The sequence below is a fragment of the Eptatretus burgeri genome, chromosome 7, assembly GCF_056783735.1.
Source record: "Eptatretus burgeri isolate ZD-2024b chromosome 7, Ebu_testis_v1, whole genome shotgun sequence".
Taxonomy (NCBI): domain Eukaryota; kingdom Metazoa; phylum Chordata; class Myxini; order Myxiniformes; family Myxinidae; genus Eptatretus; species Eptatretus burgeri.
In genome coordinates this window covers 49,534,676-49,547,175 of record NC_140967.1, presented here as the reverse complement: position 1 = coordinate 49,547,175, position 12,500 = coordinate 49,534,676, and the positions used below count along the sequence as shown (strand labels likewise).

General features: G+C 42.9%; 1 protein-coding gene across 7 annotated transcripts in view; it reads right to left on the bottom strand.

The window, feature by feature from the left end:
- LOC147023236 (uncharacterized) overlaps positions 1-12,500 on the bottom strand; it is a 344,444-nt gene that overhangs the window by 115,548 nt on the left and 216,396 nt on the right. For 2 of the 7 annotated variants that reach the window (XM_085888446.1, XM_085888453.1), the window contains one exon: positions 4,247-4,530. The exons of the other annotated variants lie outside the window; for them this stretch is intronic. In XM_085888446.1, the coding sequence (XP_085744572.1) occupies positions 4,491-4,530 (40 nt within the window). In that variant the 3' untranslated portion in view covers positions 4,247-4,490. Of the gene's footprint in view, positions 1-4,246; positions 4,531-12,500 lie in introns of those variants that run through there. 7 annotated transcript variants of the gene reach the window in all.

Sequence of the window (12,500 nt, the reverse complement as noted above, 5' to 3'; positions counted from 1 at the left end):
GTACTAAATATTAAGTTCTGTTTTTCTGATGTATCAAATACTTATTTCATGCAATAAAATGCAAATTAATTATTTAAAAATCATACAATGTGATTTTCAGGATTTTTATTTTAGATTCCGTCTTTCACAGTTGAAGTGTACCTATGATAAAAAATTACAGACCTCTACGTGCTTTGTAAGTGGGAAAACCTGCAAAATCGGCAGTGTATCAAATACTTGTTCTCCCCACTGTATATATATATATATATATATATATATATATATATATATATATATATATATATATATATATATATATATATATATCTATATCGACAGATCTTGGAGCAATTACTCCTTTTACAGGGAAGAAGCTTGTTTTGTATTAATTTCCACTCTACCGATGGCCAGCTTTGTTCATTTTTTTTAAATGTTTAAGTCTTTGCTTTAATTAAATCTTCGTCAAAAGTCATCAAAATGTTCATACATCTGATGCGTATACTGAGCAGAGTGGGAAGCGGTCTCTGCTTCAAGCAACGTGAGTTAGATGTTGGTCATTTGTCAGATGGATATTCAGAAAAGAAAAAGGAAAAGTCTCATTCCACCGTTTTCCTTTTTGAACCATTCCTTTAAAAAAAAATTTATTTATTCATTTTTACATTATATGGGTTGCTTGAGTATACTGTCTTGTAATGGTTGAGGCCGGATGGGAGACCAGTACAAAGGCCCTTTCTTATCTGCGACAGTCAGTATGTCATGGGGAAGGAGGAGAGTAGTTGGGAGACAGCTCAACCGTGGTAACTTCTTCTAAATTAAAACCCAAGCTCTGCCTCTGAAGGCCTTTGCTTTGTTTTTGTCTCTGGACCTGCTTGAGAGGCTTTTCATCTTCCGTGCTTCGGATGACGTTCTTCCCGAAGGCGCCTGCTCTGCCGGACAAGCTGCGCCAACAGAGATAGGCGGTTATATCGTGCCAGCTTTGTAGCTTGGTCACCATCAGACCACTGACCCCATGACTCCGAAACTTCGAAAGATAGCGGTTGGGCCACTTGCCCGACACATCGCCGCAGAGACAGAGGAGGCGCTCATTTATTAGGGTTACGGAGCAGCCTTAGATAAAGGTTATCTTTGGTGCCGGCGAAAGTGACCGTGGGTAAATCTGTCAGCAGATGACACGGTGAGGGCATTGTTTAGAATTCAGGGTGGATTTCATGCAGGCTGTGAAAATGTCCCGGTTTTCGGGAAGGGTCACCCCCTCCATCTGGGAGGGCGCACGGGCAATGGGTGATGAGTTTAAATTACGTTAAGTGAAGACAGGAGGAAAGTTATGTTGTATAGGGCCATGGAGGATCCTTATAGTGAGTTATAGGTACACCTGTTTAGGATAATGGATGAAATCAATTGGACGTTCATTGTGGTGTACTATCCACCATGGGAAAGAAGGAGAAGCTGATGTTTCAGGCAATAACCCTTCGTCGGAGTGTAAGAGCTGAAAAAAAAAAAGAGAGCCCTGTTGTGCTCCAACGAAGGATTAACACCCAGAACATCAGCTTCTCCTTGCCTCCCACGGCAGTTAGCATACCTGGATGAACATCCTGTTCATTTCACCCATTGTTCTACCTGGCAGCCGACGCAAATCGACATTCGCCTTCGGCAGCAAGACTAGCTCTCCATTCCAACCTGTTTCGGGTTGTGCATTTGATAGACGGTACATTTGTCTTTCATTCGTGACACGTCAATACGCTGAACCCACCACAAAACACCGTAATAACATCTTGAATAACCATTATGGCACCATTCGTGAACTTATGTGCACTTAAGTGATTGCATTCCAGACCACAAAACAATTGGTGAAACCACGTGCTGAAGTTTCATGATTCTTCTTACTGTTGTGTTTTTGGCAGGTGCAAGGGAGGGGAGAAAAGGGGGGGGGAAGAGTCAGAAGTTGTAAGTGGGTGGGGGGGGGGACATGTGGAGGGAGTTTGTGTACCAATTTGGCCCCGAGGTCTGACCCGAGTGTGTTCCAGTTCGCATATATATCCAAGAGCGTTAGTTGCCTGCTTTCCCTTGGTAATGAAGGAGAGTCTGTAGGCTTGGCCACACTGCCAGCAGGTGCTTCTGTCACTCTGGCCAGACGCACCCTCCCATTCACCATGTCCTCGGTCTCTTCTTCCCTCCGTGACGCCTGCTCCAGCGTCAACCCCCTCCTCCGGCTACTAACAACCTCTTCCCTTCGGAACAGCGTCACTAATCCTGGAGCCTCTGCGAGGTCCACATCGCAGGCACCTAAGGCCTGAATGAAAACGGAAAATTACTCCTTGTTGTTTTGACTTCGATTTTTCTTTTATATTCCAAAAAGCTTTGCTCCATCATACGTCTGAATGCACCGTCTGGGTGTCAAGGTTTCCTTCCATCTTCCCTCCTTTGGTGCATTAACAACCGAGGTTTTCATCCATTCGGACGCCGGTTATTCACGGTTCCTTAAGACTAGGACAATAAGAGAAACGACCTCATTTGAATACCTTCAATCGATCTGCCACATATCAATGAATACAACATCCAATAAAATCAATAAAGCCTTCACGCCGCCTTTTAATTGTATGTATTCAGACATCCGATTCACCCCTTCAAAGTTAGTTGTTTGAACAACTCTCCAATTAGACTTGTCACAGATACTATGTATTTATAAGGCCAAATAGCCTTAAAATCGATGCTCCAGGTGGAATGGTTTGGCGAAGAGCTGGGCACAAAGGAAAATCAGTAACAGTTCTCTGAAGAGCGTTTTGATTGGCCAGAGCTAATTGTTGAATCAACGTGACCCATTTGGATTGGCCTGGTTGGCATGCTCAGCCAAACAGAAACGTTCTATTTGAAAACACATCGGTGAGACGTGGCTCAGCAACGAACGAGGAAATTTGTGTGGATTGTGCGTTTCAAGAGGCAGGATTCCCATTTTTAATCCCAAATTATTTTTTAGGAATATTTTGTAGAATTTTGACATTCCTTTTTATTGGTTTTATTTACTTGCACATGGGGAATGTCCAAATGCTGGACACAAATCGAGCAACGAATAACAAAATAAATATTGATGAAGGGAAAAAGTTTTTTCATCATTAAATAACTCATAACTTTTTAGTACGCAGGAGCCTGGTGTTGGCGCAGTGGTTAGGGCAGCGGCTTGGGATCCAAAAGGTCCTGAGTTCAAGCCCCGTTGAGCCACTGAATTAATACATCAGGGGGTTGACTCAGCCTGTCATCCTTCCGAGGTCGGCGAAATGAGTACCAGTGTACTGGGCTGGTGTATACCCCGGTTAAAATAGGTGTACCATATCCCTGTGTCGTAAGAGGCGACCAGGGTTGCGTCAGGAAGGGCATCCGGTGTAAAACATGTGCCAAATCACTATGCGGATCATAATGGATGATCTGCTGTGGCGACCCCTAACGGGAGCAGCCGAAAGAAGAAGAAGAAGAACTTTTTAGTACGCAGATCTTTTTTTGAAACAAAAGTCCTTCTAATATTGTCCACCTTAAAACCTTTGGCACCTAATATGTGTACGATGTTATGCATACAAACTTTGCAGCTCAGCAAAAATGACATATTTACCCCCCACTTCCTTCTCCCCCATATGCTCCACACATTCCTCTTACCTACTCCACCACTCTGCTCTCCTTCCCTCCCACCCCTATCAACCACTCCCTTATATACACTCTTATCTTTCCCCCCCCCCCCCATGTCGTTCCTGTTGTTATGATTACTGCACAGAAGTTGCATCCTGGAGTATGGTGCCTATACATTTTAACCACATTTTAATCGATGAACCACAACACTATCTAAACTTTATAAACACTGATCCACATTATCCTTTACAGGAATGGCAAACATTTTGAGATCTATCCAGTCCTACTTTACTTGACCAACTCTCCTAGTTTGGTTTGACCTGTCAAAGTTCCATCACTCTTCTTTTCCAAAATCTGATATAATCTGATCCTGTGTTGGAATGCCACCATTGATATTGCCTTCTGGGCTTACTTTGGCCTTTATAGACCACATATAAAATCTGGCAGCCATTCTTTGGTTATGCTTTCTTGTTAGGCAGTATATGGACTTAAGCCACTGGTCCACCGTTGTCCTTCATGCATGTCCTTCTAATGTGCTACTCACATCACTGATGTGGTTCTTCTGGCCAGATAAGTTGATGAGCTAAACACTCAGCTCAGGCCTGATAGAACCGGTTGTCCTTGGTAACCAAAGCAGGCTATTCACATGAAGTATTTGAACTACTTGGTTTATTGGCTTATAGAGCAGAAGCTCCTGCCCAGATAGCGACCACACTTTAAGATATCAAGTAGCATAACCTGGTGCCAAGGAGGAGCTGAGAAGACCATACCACTTTCTATACCTACAGTACAGGTAGGAATATGGAATTTGTTCAGGGTATGGCGAGAACAAGCCTCTTCTTCATAAAGGCCATCATGACGTCTTCAATGTCCACCGACTACTGCTCGCAGACAGGTCACCTAGTTTGACACCCATCCAAGGGATGTAGCAGCATCCTGCATGAGAAACACCACCATGACAGTTTGTAGCTCGACTGAGAATCGAACTCTTTGCAAAAGTGAATGTGCATACCTCGAGGCTCTCCTATCATCCCTTTTATAGGACAGCATAACATTCGAGAACGACACTCGGTGGAGCGCATACCTCTGCCAGGCTGACAATTTTACATTTTGTATCCCACTGGTAGGCCAGATCTGTATCCGGACCTTAACCAAAATCGAATCGGCTTGTTCTTGTTTCACCTCCCCCACTCTTCCACCACGTTTCGTCATAACTCGTCCATAACTTTTCGAGATATCATACAATATATCATTTTTGGCCCTTCCTCTCAATGGTGAAGAATAATTTTCAAAATCCTAGTATCTGGATCCAGATCTTCACCAAAAATCAAATCATTTTGTCCTTGGAACACATCCAACTTGTCCATGAAATTTCATCCAAATCAGTCCATTGCTTTTTGAGATATCCTGCTCACAGACAGACAAACAGACAGGGGTCAAAACATAACCTGCATCCACCTTCGGTGGTGGAGGTAAATAAATGTCGTACAAATAAAGCACTTTCATATTGACAATAATTATGTCTTCACAAGTTTCGAGTTTTCAACCCTAGAGGCAGGTGGGTCTATTATTTTGAATGATCCGACATAGAGCGGGTGCAGTCCTTACGGCACCGTGTGAAGCAATTTACATTTTAGTTGGGGTATACTGGCACCCGTTACTATCAATTGTACGCCGAACTTGTTTACATCTTGGGGGATGGAGTACAGGGTGAGCAATAAAATAATATCCGTGCTTAAAAAGTTGTAAACCATTCAAATCAAACAGCATTGATGGTATAAGGTACTTTCATCATAGATGAGATCCAGTATCATAAACTTTGGGATGCTATGTCTCAGAACTACAAACGTTTGGTTGGATGGACCACTTGGATCCGAGTACTGAACATGCAAATTCTCTTAACTAATATAAGCCATTGAATGTTCCAAGCAAATCCTTCTCGATATCCGTGTGTTGAGAATCATCATTTTCATAGCTCAATGGGTACTCGTAGCATCCTTGCCTTTGAGTTGTCTACTCCAGGTTTGATCCTCAATGAGGACTGGATACAACTGCAAAACGTCACTCTCAGCTGTCCTGTCTGCTCACACTCTATGTTGGACCCTACAACACCTCTTGAAAAAGCAGGCCATTGTGTGCTGGACAAGTGTGTCAAACTCCCAAAATATTGCCCCACTTGAGAGCTGCTTGAGGTTGTGACATCTTCAAGGTGCAATGTCGGCTCGCGACTTGTTTTGGGAGCTACAATGACGCACAAAAGGAGTTGGAGGGTGGGAGCCCTCTTTTCAACAATAAGAAAACATGAATCAATCTTATTTCATTTCTCTACATCTGTAACCTACTTGGCTACGTACCCACTGGTCGACCCTTATATAGTACATTTTGATCATGTTTTGGAGAGTTGGGGGGACATTTTGAAGAGCCTTTCTTAGTAGTAGCTGATGAGGTTGTAAAAACAGCCACATCTAGGAAGCAAAATACAATTCACAAGGAAGGTCTCCTTGCTAATATCGAGAAGCAAAAGTCAGGTGTTTGCTTAAAGTGAAACATTGTTTATAAATAAGGAATAATTATAGAATGGCGATGCACCAGGATGTGTCTGCGGAATGATGTATTCGGGACTTTCGCTACCGCCTGTCCACCTAAAGGTGACACGAGGCGACATTCTCGTTTGAGCTATAGAAGGAAAGGTCAGAAGCGAAGAACCACTTTACTCCTGTCGATCCCATGTCGCCCTCGGCGTCGCGTTCTTTTTATCGCGAAACGTATACGTCTCCATTGAAAGACAGGACGAGAGGAGGGAGGGGAAGGGGTCAGGGCGGGGCACATTGCGATGATCCAAAATATAAGGAACACAGATCACATTCTGATGCGATGGTGATGTAGGCAGTCACAAGCACAGGATACTTTATTTTTCATTCTCTCTTTCTCTCTCCTCCGACCCATACCTCTACTTCTCTCTCTCTCTCTCCCCACTTCTACTCCCAACTCTACCTTTACATTTACATCTACCTCAATCCCTCCACACCTCCACTCCTTCGTCTTGCTACTGCTCTACACTCATGCCTCTCTTCTTATACCTCTACCTCTGTTGCTCTATACTGCTCTACCCCTTCCTCTCTCCCTAACCCTATCTCTACCTTTATGTCTCTCTCTCTCTCTCTCTCTCTCTCTCTCTCTCTCTCTCTCTCTCTCTCTCTCTCTCTCTCTCTCTCTCTCTCTCTCTCTCTCTCTCTCTCTCTCTCTCTCTCTCTCTCTCTCTCTCTCTCTCTCTCTCTCTCTCTCTCTCTCTCTTTCTTTTTACACCTGCTGCCGCCACTTGCCATGTGCACCAACTTCCCGCACTCCAGCCATTGTGATGCATCTTTAGACCGGAATATCCTGCACGGCGCCGGCTGTCAAACGTTCTTGGCTGCACCGAGAGAGCAGGCATTAACATGTTAACAGCGAGGTCACATGCTGCAATCTGAGCACTTGCCTTCAATGCCAAGACGAGCGATAATTCCCAAAGCTATAAATATGTAATTGGGAAATAAACGCTCTGAATTCGAGGCAACGCTGATCAGAACCCAACCAAACCCAATTAACGTCGGCAAGAACAGATCAGAAGTTCCCGTCACTCATAATATATTTAAAATATAATACTTAAGGATGTGGAACGGAGTTGGAACTAAAGGTGGAGATGAAAAGGCACAACAGGATCGCAACTGGTGCATGCTCTTTTGAGTGTGGAAGGCTACACAGGGATCTCTCGAAACCGGTACATGGTGGCATCATTGTATATATGTATGTATGTATATATATATATATATATATATATATATATATATATATATATATATATATATATATATATATATACATGTATATATGAGCAAAGAGCGAAGGAGGTTCAATGTAGGAAGTAGACATTAAGAGAGGTCCTCGTACTTTTACATAAATAACAAGGACCTTGATACTGCGTAAGGGATTGGAGCCCGGAAACCCAGCATGACGAAGCAAGTACTCACATTGGGAGCTATAAAATAATTGGCCAACACAAGGGCAATAGTAGTCGGAGGTTTTCAAAGACCAACCCGTGCATTTAAATGATAGATCGTAAAAGGCATTCATTTACTTTCTTAACCACTGACAATTGGTGGGGGGGATGGGATCATAATTGGGGCCATTAAATAAGTAGTCATACTGGAGCACTAGACCACTGACGTCGAACTCATCCAGTCTCCGCCACGTTGAACCAACGACGTGTACATGAGTGAGCACCTTTCCTGAAAAGGGGCATTCGACCTTGGCGGGGAAGAATTTAAGTAACCATCGAGTTCCAGGCACAGATCCACTCACTCGATATCATTTATCATATCTTGATGGCAAAGAGAATGCGATGACCTGGCACAAGCGGCTCTGCAAGCTGAAAGGCGAAAAATTTGAAATTTGGCCACGGTTATACACACACAGTCCTAAAGGTCTATGTCTTGTTTGAAAGATAGTGGGGGATTGTAAATATCCACTAACAAGTGCTCGCACTCACTAGTCGAATTAACCTCCCTTTGATAGGACTGTGTACACTCCATAAGATTCCTGAAGTTCACCAGGAGTAGTGGGTTCTGCTTTAAAGTGATGTCAATCGGATGGATGCAGACCACCTTGTAAACCCTGTGTAGAACATTGATAGGATTAGCATTTGCGGTATTGCATGCTTGCATTTCATAATCCGAGTTTGAATCCCGGCCCGAAAAAAACAAAACTGTAAATCTGTAATCTTGGTGTTTTGCACGCAAGGTCCATCCTGCTCCGAGGACATAAAGCCGTCTCTACCTCTGTTCACCTTTGCTTGTAGTCTTGTAGAAGTTAAAGATCCTGGTGATACCGTTTGTAAAACGTTAGACCATTTTGTGCCGGTGCCCTGACCAAATGATTGCCATGAACTACATGGGGTAACTGCATCAGAGGCGTTACCATGCCTTCGGTAATGATGCAAACCTGCGGCTACTTGCCACGTACGCACGATGATGGGGCATCCCTCCATTTTTCGGTAGAGTGCATACCTTCGCCAGTTTGAACAGTTTACGTTTTGTATCATACTGATAGGTTGGATCTGGATTTGGACCTTGACCAAAATCTAATCTGCTTGTTCTTGTCACGGAACCAAATCATCCACCTAGTTTTGTCATTCTCCGTCCACAACTTTTTGAGATATTGTGCTCTGTCTCGTTTTAGCGCTATCTCTCAATGGTGAAGAATCACTTTAAAATTCGAGTAGCCAGATCCAGATTGTCACCAAAATCGAAAAGATTCGTCCTCATCACACACCCAACCTGTCCACCAAGTTCCTACGAATCTGTCCATAACTGTTCACAGACAAACAGACAGACAGGGGTGAAAATATAAGCTCCACCCACCTTCGTGAGCATAAGTAACGAGTTCATGAGACAATTCCGAATGAATCAATATTCTACACTCCCTCCCCCTTATCCTCCCAACTATATAAACGACTCTTACCTTGTTTACAGGACTGACAGGATGGCTTCGAGGTATGCACACCTGCTTCTGAGCTGTGTAGCCTGGGTTTGAATCCTGACCCAGTTTATATATAAACTGTCATCCCAGTGTTTCACATGCCGGGTGATTCATCAATGTGTGTGCTGTCTTTTCGATTGACGTTAAACGGGTGTATTATCTGCCGACATTCATTGGTGGATGTTAAAGATCCCATGGGGTCCTTTGTAAAGAGTAGGTGAGCTATCGCTGGCACCATGAATAAATTCCAAATTCATTCCTTGACCAGCAATGGGCACAGTGTCAGTGGCACAGTCATGGCCACAGCCAGTGATGCTAACCCTGCAGCCTTGTGCTGAATACGAATGAAGAACCTTGTTTACATTCACCGCTCAACTCGGGTTTATAAAAATGCTTCTCTGCCAAGGGAAAAAGCTTGTGTTTCCATTCAGTGTATGCTTTTGAAGAAGAATTTTGGTAGTTCTTTCTCAGCAAGCCTTGAGGACTCGACTAGTTCGCCCAGGGTCGCTTGTTGGGACGAGTCTGAGGTGTGCTAGTGCTACGTCAAAGAGAAATACTCGGTCTATGAGTGATTTCAAACAGAATGTGTATCGTCTCCGAGCGATAATCTCACATCTCATGTCCTTCATCTTTTGCAAGGTCTCTCTTTTTTTTCTGCCTACAGCACTCAGTGCTTTTAAAAGGAACCAAGGAATACCGTAATTAGATTAGGCCAAACAATGGCGTCTTTCCTTCCGGTTCCACTTAAACTGTACATGCCCACCTGTTACCTGATTGGCCGGCCTTCATCCTATTGTGCATCCTATTGTGACACGCGCTTTAAAGCGGGATGGCTAAATTTCATGGAAATGCAGTATCGGGGACAGCACGGCTTTCAACCTGACTTGAGTGCAGAGCTGCGTGGAAAAAAGCTGTTTCTCCTTACACCAAATTAAATGGAAGTCACCACTGTATAAACAAGAGAGTTCATAGAACACCATACTCTGCACAGTATTCAGGTTTTATTCTTCAATTGAAATAAGATAATGATTTTTAAATTTGTTTAAAAAAATTCTGAGATTTAGCACCGTTGATGCAGTCTTTCCCACCACCTTATTTAACATGTCCAAGTAATGCAAAACTGGAGGTTATTGGAAGTGGTGAGAAGGTGAGTTGTGTTCTTCAGTGTTCAAGTATAAAATTAAATCGTAATGTAATAAAGATTTCAAAAGTTGTATTAAAAAAATTAATTTCCGGAAGTTTACCGCCGTTGTCGCAATGGCTATCACACCACCCCATCGAACAAGTTACATTAGTTCTTATTACTTGTTGTTTGTGTCCTTTATGACATCCTTAAAAACAGTAAGTTTCTTGGTTGGAATTATTTTCTTCTGCACAAAATAGAGTAAACGGAGTATGTATCCACTGTATGCCTTGAAATAAATATATATTTCATCCAAAAGGAGTTTGTGTATTATTTACCGATTGAAATATGATTCCCTGGCACACATTAATAAAATATTAAGCATGAGAAGTGTGAGTTATTTACACATTGTGTGGATAGACACAAATTATTTGTCATTTTCTGGAAATACTTGGGTCACAGCACCAATGTAGCATACTATTAAGGTTGGAATTGTCATCGTTGTGTACCAAATGGCTAATAACTAGTCCAAGGAGTCATTGGGTCACCAAACTTTTAATATTTTAAATCAATATTACAAAGAGCGTTGCATTACAATTTCAATTGCAAAATTGGCAAGAATCGTAACTTGAGGGTCGGTGTATAAAATGGGGCACGTACTTGTCATCATATGTCAGATATGATTGCAAGTGGTATCAAAACGTTGGGAAAGGGCTCCTGGGACAAATAATTGATGAATGATGCTGTTTGGGTACATGTCATTAAATAATTAAATATAAAACTATATGATTGGAAAAAAAAATTCATTTTGAGTGGGTTTGGGTGTTTATTTCTATCACAATTGAAAGGTCTTGTGGCCATTATATTTATCACTGGCGTATAATTTTTACACCATTAAATGAGGAATTTAATATACTTGCCAACAAGACACAAAGCTTTGGTGAGAATAGTTGTATACATTCTTTACACACCATAAACTGATAATGACACATTTTGGGTGGAAATCTGGCAGTTGTGGACCTTAGGGGTTGGGTTGTATATGGGGTGGTAACACAGAGAAGGCAAAGAGCTGTATTATGCTGTCACACATTTTCCATCTTTAGGGACCCTAACCTTGCTAAAAATCACAATTACTTGTGGTCCCTCTGACTGATACCGATGAAAATTTTGGGGTCTGGCTCAAGGGCTGTAGCAAAGAAGTCAATGAGAACTCTGCTCAAACCTGCTAACCCCGACCGCCATGCTGTGTGCAAGTAAGACATCTACAGGGCATCACTGCAGACCACCACTCAAAAGGGTCACCAGGATGCAATGACCACATGTATTTTCACAACTTCATATTAACACCAGTGCATAAACGCACCAACAGGCCTCCCAATATAGAGCAGCGAGTGGACCCGCTCCTCACACTAATCTTGAATTGAGAAACGACGTGGACCAGATTCTCACCATGCTCTGTGTTTAATTTTGTCAACTCCTTTGGGATGTGGGGGTGGGGGATGGAGGGTATTCCTTATAATGTCATCTTTTCGCACCACTTTCTTCAGGTATGCGTTCCTCTAACACCTCCCCCCCCCCGGTTTCCTCTTCTGTTTTCTTCTTGTGTTGCATCCCCTACCCACGTCCCTTTAAAAAAAATCCTGATATTGAAGGTGGTGCCAACATGGATATAATTACAGTACGTCTTGTTCTCCCTCAGCATGATTTATATCGGGGACAGAGTGACTCGAGATACTTCATGCTGCACCTCCTGCCCCTCTCCGTTCTATTCGTAACTCGGCTTCCCTTTCGCGAACACAAAGGTTGCCCGTTCGGGTTTAATACACACAGTTAACCCCCATTCACATCGCAACAGCTTCCAGCGAAATGCCGGCAGTTAGTTTCCACCTATTTTCCGACATTTGTCCTATCGTAGCGAAGGTGGAAACATGGAACCATTCATTAGATGTGAACAGAAGCCGTAACATTGCTGGCAATTTTACCCTTTGTGCATCAACGCATTATGACCACGAATCACATGACCAATCGGATGAGCCAATCACGAAGCTCCAAACAAAGCCTCTGAGGAGTGTGTGTATTTTATCAATTGGAATTTATTTTTTTACCAACGACGGTAGACGGAAGTTCTGTTTTCACCCCCCATCTGTCTGTCTGTGCCGTAGTTACCTCACAATATCTCAAAAAGTTGTTGACGGATTCGGACTAAACTTGGTGGACAGGTGAGGTGTGTAACAAGGCCGAATTGATTCGATTTTGGTGAAGATCC